Source organism: Meleagris gallopavo, chromosome 27 (genome assembly GCF_905368555.1).
Source record: "Meleagris gallopavo chromosome 27, MGAL_WU_HG_1.1, whole genome shotgun sequence".
In the NCBI taxonomy this organism is placed as follows: Eukaryota; Metazoa; Chordata; class Aves; order Galliformes; family Phasianidae; genus Meleagris; species Meleagris gallopavo.
Genome location: NC_139430.1, coordinates 1,837,526 through 1,856,575, shown reverse-complemented (window position 1 = coordinate 1,856,575; position 19,050 = coordinate 1,837,526). Strand labels below are relative to the sequence as shown.

Genomic DNA, 19,050 nt, shown 5'->3' with positions numbered 1-19,050 from the left:
CTCCTCTTCCTCTTCCTCCTCCTCTTCCTCCTCTTTGCTCCCTTGTTCCCTGGGATTGACCCCTCTCTGGGTCTCCCTGGATGTAGCTGTGCCCTCGAATCCTCCCCACAATACCCACACCTGCAGAAAGCGAAGCACAGAGCATCATCCTGAAGAACACAAGGACTGGGGGCATCTCACACTCCCTGACCCCCTCTAGCCCCACTGCACTCAGGGCCGCCCTGTTTTCTCCCCTCTATTTCCCAAACAAGCCCTGGCCCTGGCCCTGGCCCGGCCCCACACAGTTGTCAGGCTAAATATTTTGTGTGTGGCAGCCGAAAACAAAAGTGAAGGGGCCACGGGGCCACCCTTCTCCCGGCGTGCCTCGCTACTGGCAAGGAGTGCCCGGCGTGCGGGGCCGGACGTGTGCCCGCCTGCAGCAGCACCGGGCAGGAGTGAGACGTGGCCCCACGGGATGGGGGCATTGGGGGTCCTACGGCTGCTGCTTGCCCTGCTGCTCCTCAGCCCCCTCCTGTTGCCCCCGGTGCAGGCCCCCTCTGAAAGTAAGTGATGGGAAGCGGGGTGAGGGGGGATGGGTTTTGGGGTTTTGGAGTTCTTGGCTGAGCCTCCAGGTGAAGCTTTGTGTTTGCTGCCTCAGTTTCCCCTCCGATGCGATGGCCCCGCTGCTGCAATCCTCACCTGGCAGCACGAGCATGGCTGTGACCTTTGGGGTTTGGAGCTGGGGAGGAAATGGGGTGGGGGCCCTGTGCTGGGGTCAGAACATCGCTTGCTTTTGTGGGAAATGATTCCATGAAGCCACTGCACTCAGCAGTGATGGAAAATGATGCTTAAACCTTCTAGTCTGGGGATGCAACCTGGGGGACAGGCACAGGGTTCTGATGGTCCTGGATCAGGAAAAGCCCCCAGAGGCTTATGTGGGGATGTCCCTGGTGGGGTCCCCACACTGCCATCAGGGTGGGGACAGAGGGACCCACATGCCTGGGTTTGTCACTGTGTGTCTGTCCTTTCTCTGCCTCAGTTTCCCCATTGATAGTCCCAATGGGGCTGGAGAGAAGTGGAGGGGGAATGAGGATAAAGCAGCCAAACTCACACTGAGAGCTGCCCTGGGAACGCTTCTTGCTCTGTCTCTGCCCCCGTGAAGGCACAGGGGACCCCAGAATTCTCTCTACCCACAATAGGGACCAAGTTGTTCCTGGTCCCCTCTCTCCTTCTGTTCCCCTGCTCAGCACAGGGACCACTGTGACTTTGCCAAGGTCACGGCTGTGGCAGCACAGTGTTGCACTCTCGGAGCTGGTACTGCATCCTCAGCTCCATAGCAGGATGAAGATTCCCATGTCCCGAGGGTACCCCATGGTGGTGGTGGGGGGCTCTGTGTATTGCTGCCTTGCCACACACTGCTGGGTGCTCCAGCTCCATTCCATGTTGCCAGCACTGCTTGGGTGTTTGGGGTACACGCCGAGCTGGCCATCTTTGCTATCGGTGTTTACAGTAAATCCCTCTCTGAGTATCAGTGAGTTTCTCTCCGTAATAACTAGGAGTCAGGTTTCAGGCTGGGGATGCTGCTGGAAGGGAGCAGAGACAGCAGGAGATGCTCAGCCCCATGGTGCCCCTTACAGTGCCTACCCCCACTGGCGTGGAAAACCTCTGGAATGGTGACCCCATAGCCCCATCTCTGCAAAGTGTCAATGGGAGCAATTCAGTGGGAGGATGCTGTGTGCTCACTGCTGTTACCCCAAGGGCTGCAGCCTCCATGGGGTTGGCAAAGGGCTATGAAACGGTCCTGGGAAGCTCCCGCAGAGCCAGACCTCGTTAGCATCACAGCAGCCGTGTTGTCCCCCTAGGAGCTGTGGTGCGCCAGCTGCCTGTCACGGCTGCTCTCATCTGCCCCAGCTGCCCACAGCAACCGCAGGCAGCTGACAGGCAGAGCAGGACATTAACCCCTGCCACGCATCGCTGCGGCCCCATCCGGGGGGGGACAGGGACACCTGTGTGGTGGCGGGATGCTCTGGGCCGTCCCATTGCCCCCGGGCCCCTTCTTGCCACCCCAGTCTGCAGCAGCATGGACATCCGCAACGACGTGTCGCAGCTGCAGAAGCTGGAGAACTGCTCCATCATAGAGGGCAACCTGCAGATCCTGCTGATGTTCACCACGGGCGCCGAGGACTTCCGCGGGCTCAGCTTCCCCCGCCTGCTGATGATCACCGAGTACCTGCTCCTCTTCCGTGTCTACGGGTTGGAGAGCCTGCGGGACCTCTTCCCCAACCTTTCGGTCATCCGTGGCACCAACCTCTTCTTCAACTACGCGTTGGTCATCTTCGAGATGCCGCACCTGCGGGAGATCGGGCTGCACAGCCTGAGCCACGTGCTGCGCGGCTCGGTGCGCATCGAGCGCAACCAGGAGCTCTGCCACCTCTCCACCATCGACTGGGGGCTGCTGCTGCCCGACGCCGTGGACAACAGCTACATTGTGGGCAACAAGCTGGCCGAGGAGTGCGCTGACGTCTGCCCAGGTATCCTGGATGTGGAGAAGCCGTGTGCGCAGACCGTTGTCAATGGGCAGTTGGATTACCGCTGCTGGACCTCCAGCTACTGCCAGAAAGGTGGGTGAGGTGCTGCGGGGCTGCTCATCCCAGTGCTGGGAGCCGATGGGGAGCACTGGGAGGCACTGGGAGGCACTGGGAGGGCAGAGCTGGGCATACATCTGTCCCTGCGTGGGAGCGAGCTGCAATGGAGTAATCGGATCCGCGCTGTATCATTCTCGGGAGGAGAGGCCAGCTCCCAGCTGCCATGTTTTCCCAGCGGTGAGGTAAATACACGCCCCTCCCGGGCTCGTTTGCAGTAAACAGGAGGCCTGGTAATGAAATATATACTATAAACACAGATCCTTATCTGGGCTGTAACCTCGGCCACTGCCCCAGCACTGGCTGCACCACGTGGCTCCGCTGGGTGGCTGGGGCTTGGCATGCGGTGAGCCTCACCTGTCCATTTGTCCATTTGCCCGTCTGTCCTGACTGTCCATGCAGCCTTTCGTCTGTCCATCCAGCTGTCTGTGTACCCACCCATCCATCTACCACCTGTCCATCCACCCATGTGTCTGGCCATCCTTCCATCCACGGCTCTGTCCATATACCCATCCAACCAACCCTCCCTCCATCCACCCTTCCACCTACCCATCCCTCCATCCATCCATCCCTGCATCCATCCATCTGTCCATCCACCCATCCCTCTATCCACCCACCCACACATCCCTCCATCCGTTTCTTCATCCATTCATCCCTCCATCTGCCCCTCCACTCCTCCCCGCCCTCTCTCCTTGCTCCCCACACCAGCAGTCTGCCACCAGCCCCCTACCCACCCAAACCCTGCAATCCCCTTTTCCCACTGCCGACATCACCTCCCTGCAGTGTGCCCATGCGGTGCGGGCTCGGCGTGCACGGCGTCGGGTGAGTGCTGCCATGCTGAGTGCCTGGGGGGCTGCGGGCGGCCCCGTGACAGCCGCTCCTGCGTGGCCTGCCGTCACTTCCACTTCAATGGGCACTGCTTGCCCTCTTGCCCACCCCGCACCTACGAATATGAGGGCTGGCGCTGCGTCACGGCCGAGTATTGTGCCAGCCTGCGCAAGGTCTCCGACAACCCACGCGACGCCTCCAAGTTCGTCATCCATCAGCAGCAGTGCCTCTCTGAGTGCCCCCCCGGCTACACCAGGAATGAAAGCAGGTGGGGACCCCTGCCCTTAAGGGTTGGCAGTGGAGGGAGGGGGCTCCTTGACTGGCTTACATCCCAGTCCCTGTCCCTGCAGCATCTTCTGCCACAAGTGTGAGGGTTTGTGCCCCAAAGCATGCAAGGTTGGCACCAAGACGGTGGACTCGACGCGGGCAGCGCAGGAGCTGGCAGGCTGCACTCTGGTGGAGGGCAACCTCATCCTCAACATCCGCCGGGGCTGTGAGTGCTGGGAGGGTGACGTGGGGCACAGGGGGGGAATTTCCCTTGGAGGAAGAATTAATGGGGAGTGAGGGTCCCAAGTGCCAGCTCCATCGCCACATCACACTCATGCCCATGGAATGTCCCCAGATAATCTGGCCTCAGAGCTGCAGAGCAGCCTGGGCCTCATCGAGACCATCACGGGCTTCCTGAAGATCAAGCACTCCTTCGCCCTTGTCTCCTTGTCCTTCTTCAAGAACCTCAAGCTGATCCGTGGAGACTCCATGGTGGATGGGTGAGGACCGGATGTGCTGAGGACACCTGGGTGTGGGGTGCCTGTGCCCATCACCTCCATCTGCCTCTTCCCCAGGAATTACACCCTATACGTCCTGGACAATCAGAATCTGCAGCAGTTGTGGGACTGGAGCCACCACGTCCTCTCTATCCCTGTGGGCAAGATGTATTTTGCCTTCAACCCCAAGCTTTGCTTGGCTGAGATCTACCACATGGAGGAGGTGACGGGCACCAAGGGGCGGCAGAACAAGGCAGAGATCAACCCGCGCACCAACGGGGACCGGGCATCTTGTGAGTGTAGGGATGGGGATGGGGGGACCAGGTGGCACCGTGACTCTGAGCCCTTGCACCCCTCCACAGGCAAAACCCAAACCCTGCGCTTCACCTCCAACATCACCGAGTCCGACCGCATCTTCCTCAAGTGGGAACGGTACCGGCCGCCTGAGTACCGAGACCTCCTCAGCTTCATTGTCTACTACAAGGAGTCGTAAGTGATCCTCGTGTTCCCCAGCCTGCAGCATCCTCAAGGCACATCTGGGGCTGCTGGGCCCCAGAAGATGGCGAGGTTTGGGGTCTGCCGGGACCCCCAGCTGATGCTGGGGGCCGGGTGGTTGCCAGACCTTTCCAGAATGTATCAGAGTACGTGGGGCAGGATGCTTGCGGGGCACAGAGCTGGAATGTGCTGGACGTGGAGCTGCCACTCAGCAGCGAGCAGGAGCCAGGGGTGGCCCTGCTCAACCTGCGGCCGTGGACACAATATGCCATCTTTGTCCGTGCCATCACCCTCACCACCGCCGAGGAAGGGCGCAACTATGGGGCGCAGAGCGAGGTGGTCTACATCCGCACCATGCCGGCAGGTATGGGATGCTGGGGGGGTTTGGGGTGCCCTCAAGTGACCTCAGGCTGGGGCTGATGTCCCCATGCCCGCCCAGCTCCGACAGTGCCGCGGGATGTCATCTCCATGTCCAACTCCTCGTCCCACATCGTGGTGCGCTGGAAGCCACCCACGCAGCGCAATGGCAACATCACCTACTACCTGGTGCTGTGGCAGCAGCTGGCCGAGGACATGGAGCTCTATGTCAATGACTACTGCCACAAAGGTGTGGGAGGGCTACCAGGGATGATGCAGGGATGGGGACATCCCCAGGTCCCTGTGGAGCTGGAATGGGGGTGGAGATGGAAATGCAGCACTGCCCATCCCCACCTCCAGGTCTGAAGCTGCCCACCAGCAGTGCAGACACGCGCTTCAGTGACGGGGATGGCCCTGAAGTGGAGCAGGATGCAGAGGAGCGCTGCTGCCCCTGCCGCCCTGCTGACGGGCAGCTCCGCATGGAGGGCGAGGCTGAGTCCTTCCAGAAGAAGTTTGAGAACTTCCTCCATAACTCCATCATCATCCCCAGGTGCCGGTGCTTTGGGGGTACCAGGGTCAGGGGGTCTCCAAGCATTGCTCTGCCACAGGGAGGGTGTCCCTCGGCTTCTTTAATCCATTTCCTACTGTCTCAGGCCACCTTGGAAGGTGACATCCATCAACAAGTACCCACAGCGGTGAGCTGGGAAGAACCCCAAAGCTCTGAGGCTCTCCTTACCCCATTGCATGTGAGGCCCCCCTGTGCCCTGACCCCAAACCTCCTCCCATCCCTGCAGGACCCCAAAGCGCCGCAGGGACCTGATGGCCGTCACATCCCCCACCAACGCCTCCTCAGTGGAGCCACCACCCCAAAGCCACACCAGAGCCGAACCCAAACACGACTTCCAGATCTTTGAGGACAAAGTGGTGCGGGACCGTGCGGTGCTGTCGCGGCTGCGGCACTTCACAGAGTACCGCATCGACATCCATGCATGCAACCACGCTGCGCACACCGTGGGCTGCAGCGCGGCCACTTTTGTCTTCGCCAGGACCATGCCTGAGTGTACGTCCAAGGGCAGAGGGGAGGGTAGTGGTGCTTTTGGGAGGGGATCAGCACTGGGCTGGTGGAATCGTAAAATCGTTAAGGTTGGAAAACTGCGCTGAGATCAATTCCGACCATCAACATATCACCGCCGTGCCCATTAACCACATCCTTTAGTGCCACATCTACACCTTTCTCCGCCCCCCTCCCTGGGCAGCCTATTCCAATGCCTTATCACTCTTTCTGAGAACAGTTTTATCCTAATATCCTATCTGAACCTCCCCTGGTGCAATGTGAGGCCATCACCTCTCATCCTGAGCCCATTTATGTCCCGTCCAGTGCAAGCTGACAACATTCCCGGCAACGTGACCTGGGAGCCAGCCAGCAAGAACAGCGTGCTGCTGCGCTGGCAGGAACCCCACAACCCCAATGGGCTCATCCTCAAATATGAGATCAAGTACAGCCGTGAGAGCGAGGTGAGGATCCGACTCGGCATCCCCCTCCCCAAGACTGGGATGTCCCCGTTGCCACTACCCCTTCATCCCCAGGAGGTCACCACTGTTGTCTGCGTCTCCCGACACCGCTATGCTAAATATGGAGGCGTGCACCTGGCCCTGCTGCAGCCAGGGAATTACTCAGCCAAGGTCCGTGCCACATCTCTGGCTGGCAATGGCTCCTGGACGGGACTCGTCAAGTTTTACATCCTGGGACCAGGTACCTGATGGGGGCAAGGAGGATGCCAGTGGGGTTTTGGGGTCTGCTGGGCTGGGAACTGGGAGGCAGGGCACTGCTGGATGGTGCACCAGGAAATTGGGGAGCACTGGTGGGATTGGGGATCAGGGTGTGCTCCTGGACCTGGACACCAAAAGATGAAAGAATGCTGCTAAATCAGGAATTTGGGAGATTTGGGGATGCTTTGGGATGGGAGCAGCATAGGGCACGGAGTGCTGCTACAAATGGTCCCACAACACTCTGCCCCACGGACACACTCCTGGCAGCCGAGGAGGAGTCTGGCAGCTTCTACATCCTGCTCACTGTTACGCCTGTGGTCCTCATGGTGCTCATCTCTTGCCTCGCTGTCTTTGTCTTCTTCTACAATAAGAAGAGGTAGTGACCCCTCCGAACCCTAGGGCTGCACTCAGCTGAGCTGGGGTTGGGGAGGTGGCACGGCATCCCTGCCCCTTGTCCCCTTGTCTTTTGTCCCCCTCCTTTGTCCCCCTGTCCTCTGTGCCATGCCTACCTCTCCATCCTCCCAGGAGCAATGATGGCTACCCCAGTGGGACGTTGTACGCCTCTGTCAACCCCGAGTACTTCAGTGCCTCGGACAGTATGTGGGGATGGGCAGGGGTCCCCCTGGGGTCTGCTGCCCCATTCCCCTGCTTGGGGATGGGGATGGTGGTGGTGATATTGATGACGGTGATGGTGACCCCCCCCCCCTGCAGTGTACATCCCTGATGAATGGGAAGTATCACGGGAGAAGATCACGGTGATCCGGGAGCTGGGGCAGGGCTCCTTCGGGATGGTGTACGAGGGGCTGGCACTGGGGCTGGTGGCCGAGGGTGAGGAAACCAAGGTGGCCCTGAAGACGGTCAACGAGCTGGCCACCATGCGGGAGCGCATCGAGTTCCTCAAGGAGGCCTCCGTCATGAAGGCCTTCAAGTGCCACCACGTGGTAGGTGGCAGCAGGGGGACATCGCCGGGGACGTGGGGCTGCGGCTGCCCACATGCTGTTTCCGTTCGCTCCCCAGGTCCGTCTGCTTGGCGTCGTGTCCCAGGGCCAGCCAGCCTTGGTCATCATGGAGCTGATGACACGTGGGGACCTGAAGAGCTACCTGCGCTCTCTCAGACCCGACGCCGAGGTGAGGGGCTGCCCAGGTGCCGTGGTGCCCTAAGAGGAGAGGGCACAGACCCCGTCCCCAAGGACGTCCCCCCAAAGCCTCCTCTCTCTGTGCGTGGTGCAGAACAACCCTGGGCTGCCTCCACCCTCGCTTAAGGACATGATCCAGATGGCAGGTGAGATCGCCGACGGCATGGCCTACCTCAATGCCAAGAAGTTTGTGCACCGTGACCTCGCCGCGCGCAACTGCATGGTGTCCGAGGACTTCACCGTCAAGATTGGAGGTGGGCAGCCAGAGGTGGATGGACTTGGGATGGGTCCCCTTGTCCTGGTGCTCATAGCTCTGTATCTTCCTCCTCTTCCTTGTCTTTCTCCTCTTCATTCTCTTATTCTTTTTTCTCCTCTTCCTCCTTTCTCCTCCTCTTCTTCCTCCTCCACCAGATTTCGGCATGACGCGGGACATCTACGAGACAGATTATTACCGCAAAGGGGGCAAGGGGCTGCTCCCTGTCCGCTGGATGTCCCCCGAGGCCCTCAAGGATGGCATCTTCAACACGCAGTCTGATGTCTGGTGGGTGATGGGGCTGGAGAGAGCCACGTGGGTGAGCCCGCACCCACCCCGGGCTGACCTGTGGGTGCTGCAGGTCTTTCGGGGTGGTGCTGTGGGAGATCACCACGCTGGCTGAGCAGCCCTACCAGGGCATGTCCAACGAGCAGGTCCTGCACTACGTCATGGACAACGGCGTCCTGGAGCGGCCGGAGAACTGCCCTGATCAACTGTGAGTGGGGGGATCTCTTACCAGAACTGCTTGGGATGGGCAATAAGCACCACCGTGGCCTCTGGTCTGCATGGAGCCCCGATGAGCCGGCTGCCCTTAAGGTGGCCGGGGGTGACTGGGGACCCCCATACCCACTATGCACTCTTTGTCCCGCAGCCACGAACTGATGTGTCTGTGCTGGCAGCAGAACCCTCGCCAGCGCCCATCCTTCATTCAGCTCCTGGAGAGCATCAAGGAGCACATGGCTCCCGCTTTCCGCACCCACTCCTTCTTCTACAGCCCGGAGAACCGGCGACGCGGCTCCAGCGAGCCCTCGGACGCCGAAACGGAGCCGCCCCCCGAGGAGGACGAGCCGCCCGCACCCCCTCTGCCCACCCGCAAGGGTCGAGGTCGGCTCCCCAACGGAACGGGCTGCCTGTGAGCGGGGGCTGCCGCCCGCTGCGGACTCATCCCCCCGCCCCATCGCGGGGCCCTTCGCGTTATTTATTGCTTTTAAGGGAAGGGGGTGTGCTCTGGGGCAGCCACGGCACTGCCAACCCCTGCGTTGGGGAGAGGGTAGCAAACGGGGGGGGGGGGGAGGGAGACAGGAAGGGGGGGGGCTGCCCCGTGGGGCGCTCCGTTTTGCAGGTGGGGAAACTGAGGCACGCTCTGCCCTGCAGACTCCCCACAGTCCTGACTGCGGGGCACCGCGTAGGGGGCCGCGCCGGCTCCGCTGTCTGCCCAGGGGGAGCAGGAAGAATAAAGCAGGACGGAGCTCGGCCGAGCGGTGCTTGATCTGTGGGGGGGCACGGGGGTGGGGGTGGGGTGGAGATGGGGGGAGCGATGCTCGGGGCTTTCCACTGCCGTCCGCCGGTCCTATCTGCTTCCTGCGCATCCCGTTGCGGCTTTGCCCTGCGGTGTCTGAGCCGGGGACGTTTCTGGTGAAAAAAACGTCAAAGCAGAGGAATTCGCAAGGCGGTGGCGGTCTGACAGGGGACTCAGACCGGGATGTCTATCGAGGGGGGTCTTGCAGATCTCTTTTCTCCCCATCCCAGTCTTTTGGTGCGCAGGGCTGAGCACTGGGGGAGGGATTCAGGCTGAGAATGTGCCAAACTCATCGCACACATGAACTCTAGTGCCATAACGCAGGGAGTGGGATGGAGACAATGGGGGCAGATGGGGATCCACCAAGCCACGCTCTGATCTCTCCTCACAATAGGGTCCCAAGCAGGTGAGACAGCTGGAGACAGGGCCACTGTGCCAGCAACGTTCCAATTCTGCACCCCGATGTAACGGGGGGCTTGAGGGAAGCTCAGTGCTGTGACATTTGGGGAGAGTGATGGGAGAGCTGGGGAAGGGGGTGCTCCCTGACGGCCCTGAGTGCTGGGAGGGGCAGTGGGAGGTGTCCTCCGCCCCTTGCAAATGGGGGCACGGGAGCTGCTGGAGCGGGGCGCGGGCGGGGATGGTGCGGGCATTGCGGGCACAGCGCGAGCAGAGTGAGGGCAGGGTGCAGAGTGCGAGCATCTGCAGGGCGCGGGCAGAGTGCGGGTGGGGTCCCACTTCTCCCACCCCACCTGCGCTCCGAGCTCCCATCCCGCACCCTCCCGGTGCCGCCGCGCGGTGCGGGGCTGCGGGCAGGGTCGGGGCGGGGGAGCCGGTGGCCCCTCCCCAGGAGGCCGGACCGGGCGCCGCTTTTAACCCGCCGGTCCCTCACGGTGCCACTTTCGTGGGCTCCGGTGCGGCGACGAAGTGCGAGGGCGGTGGTCCCGGTGCGGCCTCGGGTCGCGATGCTGCCCACTTGGCTCCGGCTGTGCCTGGCTGCGCTGCTGCTGCCCCTCGGAGCCGCCGCTCCTCCCGCCTGCCCCGCGCAATGCCGCTGCCCCGAGCCCCGCATCCTGCGCTGCCGGGAGCCCCGCACCGTGAGCAGCCTCAGCGCCCTGCTGCTGGGCACCCGCCGCCTCACCGACGTGTGAGTGGGGAAGGGCAGAGGGACAGCGATGAGATGGGGACTTGAGGATGGGGTCATATGATGAGGAGAGGGAGCAGGGATGGGGATGAGAAAGGGGACTAGTGTTGGAGATGGGGTCTGGGGATGAGGATGAGAAAGGGGATAAGGACGGGACAGAGTAGTGAGGCTGGGACAGGCTGATGAGGATGGAGATGAGGAAGCGGATGGCAGTGGGGTCAGGGCATTTGGACCAGGACACAGTGGTGGGGCTGGAGGACATACATGGTGGTGGCACTGGGATAGTGCTGGGGCACTATGGGGAGCAGGGCTGCCTGGAGGGGGGTTGTTGGGGTGCAAAGGCGGGAGGAATCCCTGCTGTGGACTCACAGGGAGTGAGGGAGGGACTCAGGACAATTCTTTGCCTCCTCCTATGAAGTCCCAGTAGGGCTGGGGTGCAGCAGGGTCCACAGACAGGGAGCACCCATGCTGCAGTGGGCAGTGATGGGGAGCAGGAGGAAACTGGACCCTTTGTCCCCACCACGATGATGCTGTCCAGCTAGCCCGAGACTTGTGGGTTGGGAAGCTGAGGGGCAATTGAACCCCTACCCCTCTGGATCTGAGAGGAATGATTCTCCAGCATGGGGAGAGCACAGTATGCTGGGGTACTCAGCTGGGGTGCAGAAGGGGTTTGGGCACCCACACTGCCTGGGTTGGGGCATGTCTCTTCCATTCCCCCTCTGCTGTGTGCTGGGATGAGGAGGGAGCAGGGGTGAGTGGTGACAGTTTGGGTGCCATCAGGGTGTCTGGGCTCCTGGGTCCTCACCCTGCTGCACTGCTGCATTGCTGGGGCGGCTGCCGCACACCTCCCTGCCTCAGTTTCTCCATGTGCTGGAGACACTGAGCTGCAGGCGCTACCAGCTCTTTGTTCACTGCCTGACAGGGTGGGGTGGATGGTGATCCCCCAAGAGACCACCTGCCATTCTTCTGTTGTGTCTCCCTCATCCCCATCGTGAGCTGGGGGGTGGGGGTGGCTGGAAAATCCCACACTGGCTCCCAAAGGGGCTTTCCTTAGGAAAAGAAGCACTGGGGAAACAGTCTGCTTCTCAGTGCCACCGTCACATTACAGGGCACTGTGGGTGCAGGGAGAAGTGAGGACACATAAAGGGGCTTTGGCGGAGTGGGGCTGAGGCTGGGCCAACTCGCTTTCTGGGTGGGACTGTGGATTCTGAGTGGAAGCTCAGCTCTGGCCCCAGTGTGCCAGCTCAGCCCAAGGGAAACTGAGGCCCAGAGGAGCAGCTTGGCTCTGTCCGTATCCCCATCCTAGGGCTGCTCCCCCTGCTCTGGCAGTGGTGATCCCAGAATGGGGGCCTGATCCCCACCTGCTGCCCTGTTGCCTTCCAGCATCATCGAGAACCAACCACTGCTGACATCTCTGACCCAGAATGACACCAGAATGCTGTGGGACCTCAGGCACCTGTGAGCCCCTTGGGATGGGATGGGGAGGATGGGGACAGGGTTCCTACTGCACATGCTTAGCCCTTGCCTCCCCCAGCACCATCTCCAATTCGGGGCTGCAGCACATATCTGACGATGCTTTCCAGGACACCCACAGGCTGAGCCATGTGTGAGTACCCCCCTCCTAGGGCTCGGGTCCCCATCTCCATGCATGTCAACCCCCTCAGGGCACTCATCCCCACGCAGGGTGGCTTTGTCCCTGCACTCTGGAAGGATCGATGCTGTCCCACTGCCTAGAAGCAAAACTCGATCCAGAGGGACTGCGTGGGGTTGTGCTGCTGAATGTGAAACCATTGATCGGGGCTGGAGCCCCCGGGAACTCTGTGCAGTGCAGCTCTGTGCAGGAGGGGATGCTGGAGAGTGGGGGGAGGGAGGGAGAACCTACCCCAGGGATGATGGAGATCCCTGGAAGGGGCACCTAAAGGCTGGGCTGGCAGCCAGCCTGGTGCATGTGCTTCTGCTTGGTCATGGTGTGACAGCTCTGTTCCTGGCATATGAGAGATCCCTGTGTGTGAGGGTGATGCAGGATGAGGGGAGAAGAGAGGCTGATGGGGTCTGTGCTTGCAGGAATCTCTCCTTCAATGCGTTGACCAGCCTCTCCTGGAAATCCTTCCAGCATCTGCCCCTGCAGGAGCTGTGAGTGCCATGGGGAGGGTGCAGGGCATGGGGCATGGCTGGGGATATATCTCTGGGGGAAGATGTGGGAGCAGGGACGGGGCTGGGGATGCACTGTGGCTGTGGCAACACTCGTACAGACCCAGCTGCAGATATGCAGCTCCGACAGCCCCAGGTGTGCACAGCAGAGATGGGAACAGGGACAGGGATGGGGACAGCACAGCACATACAGCGCAGCATCTTCACAGCAAGCTGCCCTGGGTGCAGCCATCCATCCTGTGCACCCCAGGCTTGATGCGGCTGGGGATGCACTGCATGCAGCTCGTATCCTCTCCCTGTCTCAGCATCCTGGAGGGAAACCCCTTCAATTGCTCCTGTGGGATCCGCTGGCTGCAGTTGTGGCAGAACGGGAGCCGTGCTGAGCTGGGCAACCAGTCGCTGGTCTGCTGGGAGGGCAGCGCTCTCGTGGCCCTGGGCAGCCACCTCCTGTATGGCTGTGGTAGGTGGCACAGGGGGATCCAAACCCAACCTTGAGCCCATTGTGGGTGAGGACAGCGTGGGGACAGCTCATCTCTCCTCGGCAGAGCCCCCCACCGCCCGCATTGAGCACCCCGATGTGGTGCTGCGCCAAGGGGACAACATCAACCTCACCTGCCACATCTGGGGTGAGCCACCAGCCACCGGGGAGTGGGTGCTCCCTGACATGGGATCAGAACCATCTGTCACCAAGGCAAGGCTTGGGGCACGGCGGGGACCTTCCAGGCACACCATCCCCCTGCAGCATCCCCTCAGTGCAGGATGTGCTCACCCCATCCCGGTGCTCCCTGCAGCTCTCGGAGTGGGAGCTTGTCCTGGAGATCAACAACATCTCCTCCAGCCTCAACCACAAGGACCTCACATGCCGGGCAGAGAATGAGGCGGGGCTGGCGGAGGACAGCGTGATGCTGAATGTCACCTGTAAGCTACCCAGGGGATGTGGTGATGGTGGTGGGGAGGTGGGGTGAGGGGCAGCTTTGGGGTCGCATGTTTGGGGATGCATGTTTGGGGACACAGGCAGCTCTGTCCCCACAGTCCCGCCGGTGATCCTGCTCTTGCATGAGGCCATCTCGCAGCACTTCTGGTGCATCCCCTTCTCAGTGGACAGCAACCCAGCACCCAGCATCCTTTGGTTCTTCAATGGCTCGGCGCTGCCTGAGGGGCCCTACATCCACACGCGCATTGTGGAGTACGAGCCCAACTCCACCATACTGCACGGCTGCCTCCAGCTCAATCGCCCCACACATGTCAACAACGGCAACTACACCCTCATGGTGCAGAACCCCCTGGGCAGCGCCACCCGCAGCATCCAGGGCCGCTTCATGGATAACCCCTTCAGCTTCAGCCCCGAGGACCCCATCCCCGGTGCGTCACAGTGGGGCTGAAGGAGATGTGCTGCCCCAGTCCTGACATTGGGGCACCAAACCCCTCTGTTCCCACCCTGCCAAGGGGTTCTGTGCCCCCACATGCCTCGGTTTCCCCAAGGAGTTGGAAGGAAACGTGGGACTCTCTCATGGGGGGGAGATGGTTAACGTGTGCTCTTTCCTTTTTCCATGCTGCATAGTGTCCATATCTCCGCTGGGTGAGTGCTGGAGCATGCTGCTCCCCCTGCTCCAACCTCCCTAGCCATGGTGACTGGGGCTAGCCCCCTGATAAGGATGCAGTGATTGTACAGGAGTGAGGATGTGCCCCCACCCCACACTCACCCTGTGCCCTCTCCCCACACAGGCACCAGGAACAGCTCTCTGGAGGGCCCCGTGGAGACAGCGGATGAGCACACATTTGGGGTGAGGGCTCGGCTGGAATGGGGTGCTCTGTGATTTGGGGCAGGGGGCACAAGGATACCTGTGGGAAAGCAAAGCAGTCCTTAAAGTGAAGGCAAACCGGAGGCAAGGTGAGGTGGGATGGGATAGGATGAAGGCAGCCACCTGCCCTCCTTTGTGCCTCAGTTTCCCCAGTAGATTTGCGACCACCTCTGCTGCTGGAGCTGGGAGAAGGGTGCTGTCCTTGGCTTTGCAACAGGACCCTGGCCCCATCCCCACCATTCCTTCTGTCCCAGGTCTCCGTGGCCGTGGCTTTGGCTGTCTTCGCCTCCCTCTTCCTCTCCGTCATGCTCATCGTGCTCAACAAGTGCGGGCGCCGCTCCAAGTTCGGCATTAACCGTGAGTCCCCTCTTCCTGCACCGGGTGGGGGCACAGCCATGGGGCAATGGTCCCCACGGGTCCCCATTGCCTGGCACCCTCTGGGGCACTGGGTGGCGGTGGGGCCCCGCCGGGGCTAGGCAGTGCGGGCAGCAGCTGCTAATTCACTCCTGGAATGGATTCAGCCTGCAAATGGGTTTGATCGCACTGGCTTCCCCCGGGGCTGGGGGGGGGGATGCTCGGCAGCACCTGGCACTGCTGCACAAAGCACTCCTCACCCCTCTGTGATGGCCCTGTCCATGTGCCCCTGTCCCTGCAGGCTCAGCCGTGCTGGCCCAGGAGGATGACCTGGCCATGTCGCTGCACTTCATGAACCTGGGCAGCAGCCCTATGTCCTCCACAGAGAGCAAGCTGGATGGGCTGAAGAGCAACTTCATCGAAAACCCACAGTATTTCTGCAACGCCTGTAAGGCTGGGGGGCTCCAGCGTCCCCCACTGCTCGCCATTGTCCTCCTGGCGTGGAGGCTCGGGGCTGATGGGTGCGGGTCCTCCAGGTGTGCACCATGTGCAGCGCCGTGACATCGTGCTCAAGTGGGAGCTGGGCGAGGGCGCCTTTGGGAAAGTCTTCCTGGCTGAGTGTTCCCACCTCCTCCCGGAGCAGGAGAAGACGTTGGTGGCTGTGAAGGTGAGGGGTTGGGGATGGGGGTCCCGGGCTGTTTGGTGCTGGGTTAACACCATGTGTTTGCAGGCACTGAAGGAGGTGACGGAGAGCGCGCGGCTCGACTTCCAGCGGGAAGCGGAGCTGCTGACGGTGCTGCAGCACGAGCACATCGTCAAGTTCTACGGTGTGTGCACCGAGGGTGAGCCCCTCATCATGGTCTTCGAGTACATGAAGCACGGAGACCTCAACCGCTTCCTCAGGTGGGCCCAGCCCCGCGCCCCCTCCCCGCTCCATCAGCGTGGCTCAGACAGCCGCTCTGCGCTCGCTGCTAATGCAGCCCTCCTTGCAATATTGATTAGATTAGCTGTCTGAGAGGCTTAAATAGAGAGAGATTGGCCATCAGCTGGAATAAGCAGAGACTTTTCGATTGGCCCCCCAGGTATTGCTGATAGACGGGGGGGCTGCCAGAGGCATCGCTTTAGTGGCCACGCGATGAGCTCTGAGACGTGGCTTTTATGATTATTGTTATGGGACTTGGCATTAATGGTTCTGCCGAGCAGAGCCCCTCGCTCCTGGCCCGGCCTCCCCGGCCCAGCTGTCAGCAGCACTGGGCATCAAAGCAGTGTGCAGCCCCCGGCCCGCTCACACCCTGGCTCTGTGCATGCCTGCTGCTTTCACACCTCCTGGCGCCCAGTGATGCACAGCCCTCCCAGCTCAGCGCCGCCGATGTGTGCACAGCATTCCTGGCATGTGCATCCATGGAATTCCTTGCTGTGGATGCTCTCATGTGTGCACTAGCCCCGTTTGCGTGCACGTGTGTGTGTGTGCATGCTTCTTCTGCATGTGTGCACTCTTATGCCTGCTTTCCCTTGCACGCATGCATGCACACACAGGTTGATGTGTTCTTCAGCATGCATGCTCACAGGTGCATGGTTTTCCTTGGCATGGCTGCACACTTTCCCAGTATGCACACAGCCTTCTCTATCCTGGGCATAGACACGTATGCACACATGTTTATACCTTCCTGTGGGCATGCACACACACATGCACTTCCTTCCCTATCATGCATGCACACACATGTACTGCACCTTGCATGGCTGCACACATGCATGTACTTTCCCTGCATGCACGCACAGCATTTCCCAGGACATGTGCAAACACACTTCCAGGCACAAATATGCACACCTGCACGCTTTTCTCTGCACACACACACACACACACACATGCATACTGAGCACCCTCTGCCCTGCCAGGTCCCACGGGCCAGACGCCAAGATCCTGGACCAAGGGCAGGGACAGCCCTGTGGGCAGCTGACACTGAGCCACATGCTGCAAATCGCCACGCAGATCGCCTCAGGTATGGTCTACCTGGCATCCCTGCACTTTGTGCACCGTGACCTGGCCACCCGCAACTGCCTGGTGGGCCACGATCTGGTGGTGAAGATTGGGGACTTTGGCATGTCCCGTGATATCTACAGCACCGACTACTACCGGGTAAGCTCTGCGCCCTCCCCGCCTCGAATTTCCATTCCATCTGCTGCCCCTTCCACAGCCCCATCCCTATTTAATGGTGCTGCTGAGCACTCAGTGGGGGTTTGGGAAGAGGAGGGCCGGGGGGGGGGGTCCACGCTGATTGTTCTGCTCTGTGCAGGTGGGCGGTCGGACCATGCTTCCCATCCGCTGGATGCCGCCTGAGAGCATCCTGTACCGCAAGTTCACCACTGAGAGTGACATCTGGAGCTTTGGCGTGGTGCTGTGGGAGATCTTCACCTACGGGAAGCAGCCCTGGTACCAGCTCTCCAACACTGAGGTGGGCTCAACATGGGCTCTGCATATGGGGCTGAGGATGGTGCTGGGCTTGGCACCGCGTCCGCAAGTGGGATGGGGGAAAGCGAGGGACCCCTTCGCTCTGTGGGGTCCGGATGGGGGCTGTGGGCTCCACGTCCCCCTGCTCCCACAGGCTATCGAGTGCATCACGCAGGGCCGGGAGCTGGAGCGGCCCCGCACGTGTCCCTCCGAGGTGTATGACATCATGCAGAGCTGCTGGCAGCGAGAGCCACAGCAGCGCCAGCGCATCCAGGACATCCACAGCCGCCTGCAAGCCTTGGTCAAGACTCCTCCCATCTACCTGGACATCCTGGGCTGAGAGGGAACCCCATCACCCCCAGGCTGGCCGGTGTGCTCCGGCACTGCTCCCACTGTCCCCACACCCTGGACAGATGCCCTGATGCTGGAGAGGGCTTAAAATCTGTTTGTCACAGCGAGCCCCCTGAGGGGCTGTAGGGTTGGAGCTGTGCCCGTGGGCTGTGGCTGTGGCATTTCCCCACTGTGGGTTTGCCCCTGGAGAGGCACAACCAGGACCCCCAGCCCCACGGGGGGCACTTGGCTGTTCAATGTCATGGTTGCTCCATCCCTCCCCATCCCAGTGCCTGGCTAGGTGGATGCCCTGCGTGCTCTCCCAGTCTGCGGTGATCCTGGTCAGTAATAAAAGTGTCTACTTCTCTGCTGAGCTGCCAGCTGGCTGCCCATGGAGTGTCTGCTGGGTGCCAGGGAGGGGGAGGCGCTCTGGGGAGAAAGTCTGCTTTTTGGGGCAGGGGAAGGGGAGCAGAGGGGACATGGTGGCATAGGGATGGCTTGTCCCCATTCCATGGCATTGAGTGAGGTGTGGGTTGGTGGTGCTGACGGGTGGGTTTGGATTAGGAGAGGAGTGAGGATGTGCAAAGCCAAGGTGCAGGTGAGGGGGATGTTGTCCCCAGTCCAGAGAGGGACATGGAGCCACTTCAGGGACTCTCTAGCTGACCCAGGGCTGTGCACAGCAGGTGAATCCCTGTGCTAGAGGTGTGGGGTGGGGACCCTGTGAGCACAAAGGGATGAAGAAGCCAAACCCCCAAACAAAGGGCAAAGCCCTCCCTTCCCCACGCACTGTCACCGGAGCCATGGGGTTATCAAATGCCCTGTAGCGTCCACTTAATCATCCTTCCCAGGGCTCTCCGGCCGCCTTGGTAATGTTTGAGACCTGGATCTGACTGTAATGGAGCAGAATTGATTTCATCTGGCTAATTAGGCAGTGCAGGCTGGGCCCTGGCAGCTACTTTGTTACCCACTGTGACCTGAGATAAGGAGAGGGAAGAGGAGACCTGGGGAAACTGAGGCACGGTGCATTGCCATGCCATGGAGCAGCACCACGCCATGGTGCGTTGCTGTGGGGCTGTACTGTGCCGGATGGCTGGGGCTGCATGCAGCACAGCAGGAGCAGTAGGAAACCAGAGCCATCCTCAGTGTCCCTGGCAACTCTGCCCCTGCAATCCTCTCCCTGCAGAGGGCACAGCTCTAGCTGCCAGCCCCAGGGTAGGATGTGGTGGCCAGCAAAATGGGTGACCACCAATGCCAGCACTGAGCCAATGGGGAAACTGAGGCAGCGAGCCTTGGGGCTGC

General features: G+C 61.1%; 2 protein-coding genes across 4 annotated transcripts; both read left to right on the top strand.

Annotated features, from left to right (window-relative positions):
* The first annotated feature begins 72 nt into the window (after nucleotides 1-72).
* Nucleotides 73-9,274, top strand: INSRR (insulin receptor related receptor). Of its 3 annotated transcripts, XM_010723849.3 has the most exons (22): nucleotides 73-542; nucleotides 2,049-2,600; nucleotides 3,405-3,717; nucleotides 3,800-3,942; nucleotides 4,072-4,216; nucleotides 4,292-4,506; nucleotides 4,576-4,702; nucleotides 4,834-5,072; nucleotides 5,148-5,315; nucleotides 5,426-5,615; nucleotides 5,719-5,760; nucleotides 5,860-6,125; nucleotides 6,444-6,580; nucleotides 6,653-6,818; nucleotides 7,103-7,211; nucleotides 7,361-7,431; nucleotides 7,547-7,776; nucleotides 7,853-7,963; nucleotides 8,066-8,225; nucleotides 8,383-8,512; nucleotides 8,586-8,720; nucleotides 8,877-9,274. In XM_010723849.3, the coding sequence occupies exons 1-22, from the start codon at nucleotides 455-457 to the stop codon at nucleotides 9,139-9,141; spliced, it is 4,002 nt and encodes a 1,333-aa protein (XP_010722151.2). In that variant the 5' UTR covers nucleotides 73-454; the 3' UTR covers nucleotides 9,142-9,274. The 3 variants fall into 3 exon arrangements, 1 of the variants encoding a protein (XP_010722151.2); XR_014879847.1 differs by lacking the exons at nucleotides 8,586-8,720; nucleotides 8,877-9,274 and having other exon boundaries at nucleotides 8,041-8,225; XR_014879846.1 differs by lacking the exons at nucleotides 8,586-8,720; nucleotides 8,877-9,274 and having other exon boundaries at nucleotides 7,547-7,963; nucleotides 8,041-8,225.
* A 1,212-nt stretch (nucleotides 9,275-10,486) lies between these two features.
* On the top strand, nucleotides 10,487-18,049 carry NTRK1 (neurotrophic receptor tyrosine kinase 1). The gene is made up of 17 exons (XM_031556905.2): nucleotides 10,487-10,668; nucleotides 12,049-12,123; nucleotides 12,200-12,271; nucleotides 12,730-12,798; nucleotides 13,122-13,276; nucleotides 13,362-13,507; nucleotides 13,608-13,734; nucleotides 13,849-14,178; nucleotides 14,378-14,395; nucleotides 14,542-14,600; nucleotides 14,873-14,975; nucleotides 15,274-15,420; nucleotides 15,509-15,639; nucleotides 15,703-15,875; nucleotides 16,869-17,109; nucleotides 17,267-17,425; nucleotides 17,576-18,049. The coding sequence occupies exons 1-17, from the start codon at nucleotides 10,487-10,489 to the stop codon at nucleotides 17,759-17,761; spliced, it is 2,373 nt and encodes a 790-aa protein (XP_031412765.2). The 3' UTR covers nucleotides 17,762-18,049.
* Nucleotides 18,050-19,050: the final 1,001 nt, after the last annotated feature.

What these genes read in the sequence shown, in the direction of transcription:
- INSRR (XM_010723849.3), top strand. Translation starts at nt 455, where the DNA reads ATGGGGGCATTGGGGGTCCTACGGCTGCTGCTTGCCCTGCTGCTCCTC. An exon ending in GGTGCAGGCCCCCTCTGAAA is followed by an intron (nt 543 to 2,048) that starts GTAAGTGATGGG and finishes TTGCCACCCCAG; the next exon opens with TCTGCAGCAGCATGGACATC. An exon ending in GTACTTCAGTGCCTCGGACA is followed by an intron (nt 7,432 to 7,546) that starts GTATGTGGGGAT and finishes CCCCCCCTGCAG; the next exon opens with TGTACATCCCTGATGAATGG.
- NTRK1 (XM_031556905.2), top strand. Translation starts at nt 10,487, where the DNA reads ATGCTGCCCACTTGGCTCCGGCTGTGCCTGGCTGCGCTGCTGCTGCCC. An exon ending in ACCCGCCGCCTCACCGACGT is followed by an intron (nt 10,669 to 12,048) that starts GTGAGTGGGGAA and finishes GTTGCCTTCCAG; the next exon opens with CATCATCGAGAACCAACCAC. An exon ending in ACAGTATTTCTGCAACGCCT is followed by an intron (nt 15,421 to 15,508) that starts GTAAGGCTGGGG and finishes CGGGTCCTCCAG; the next exon opens with GTGTGCACCATGTGCAGCGC.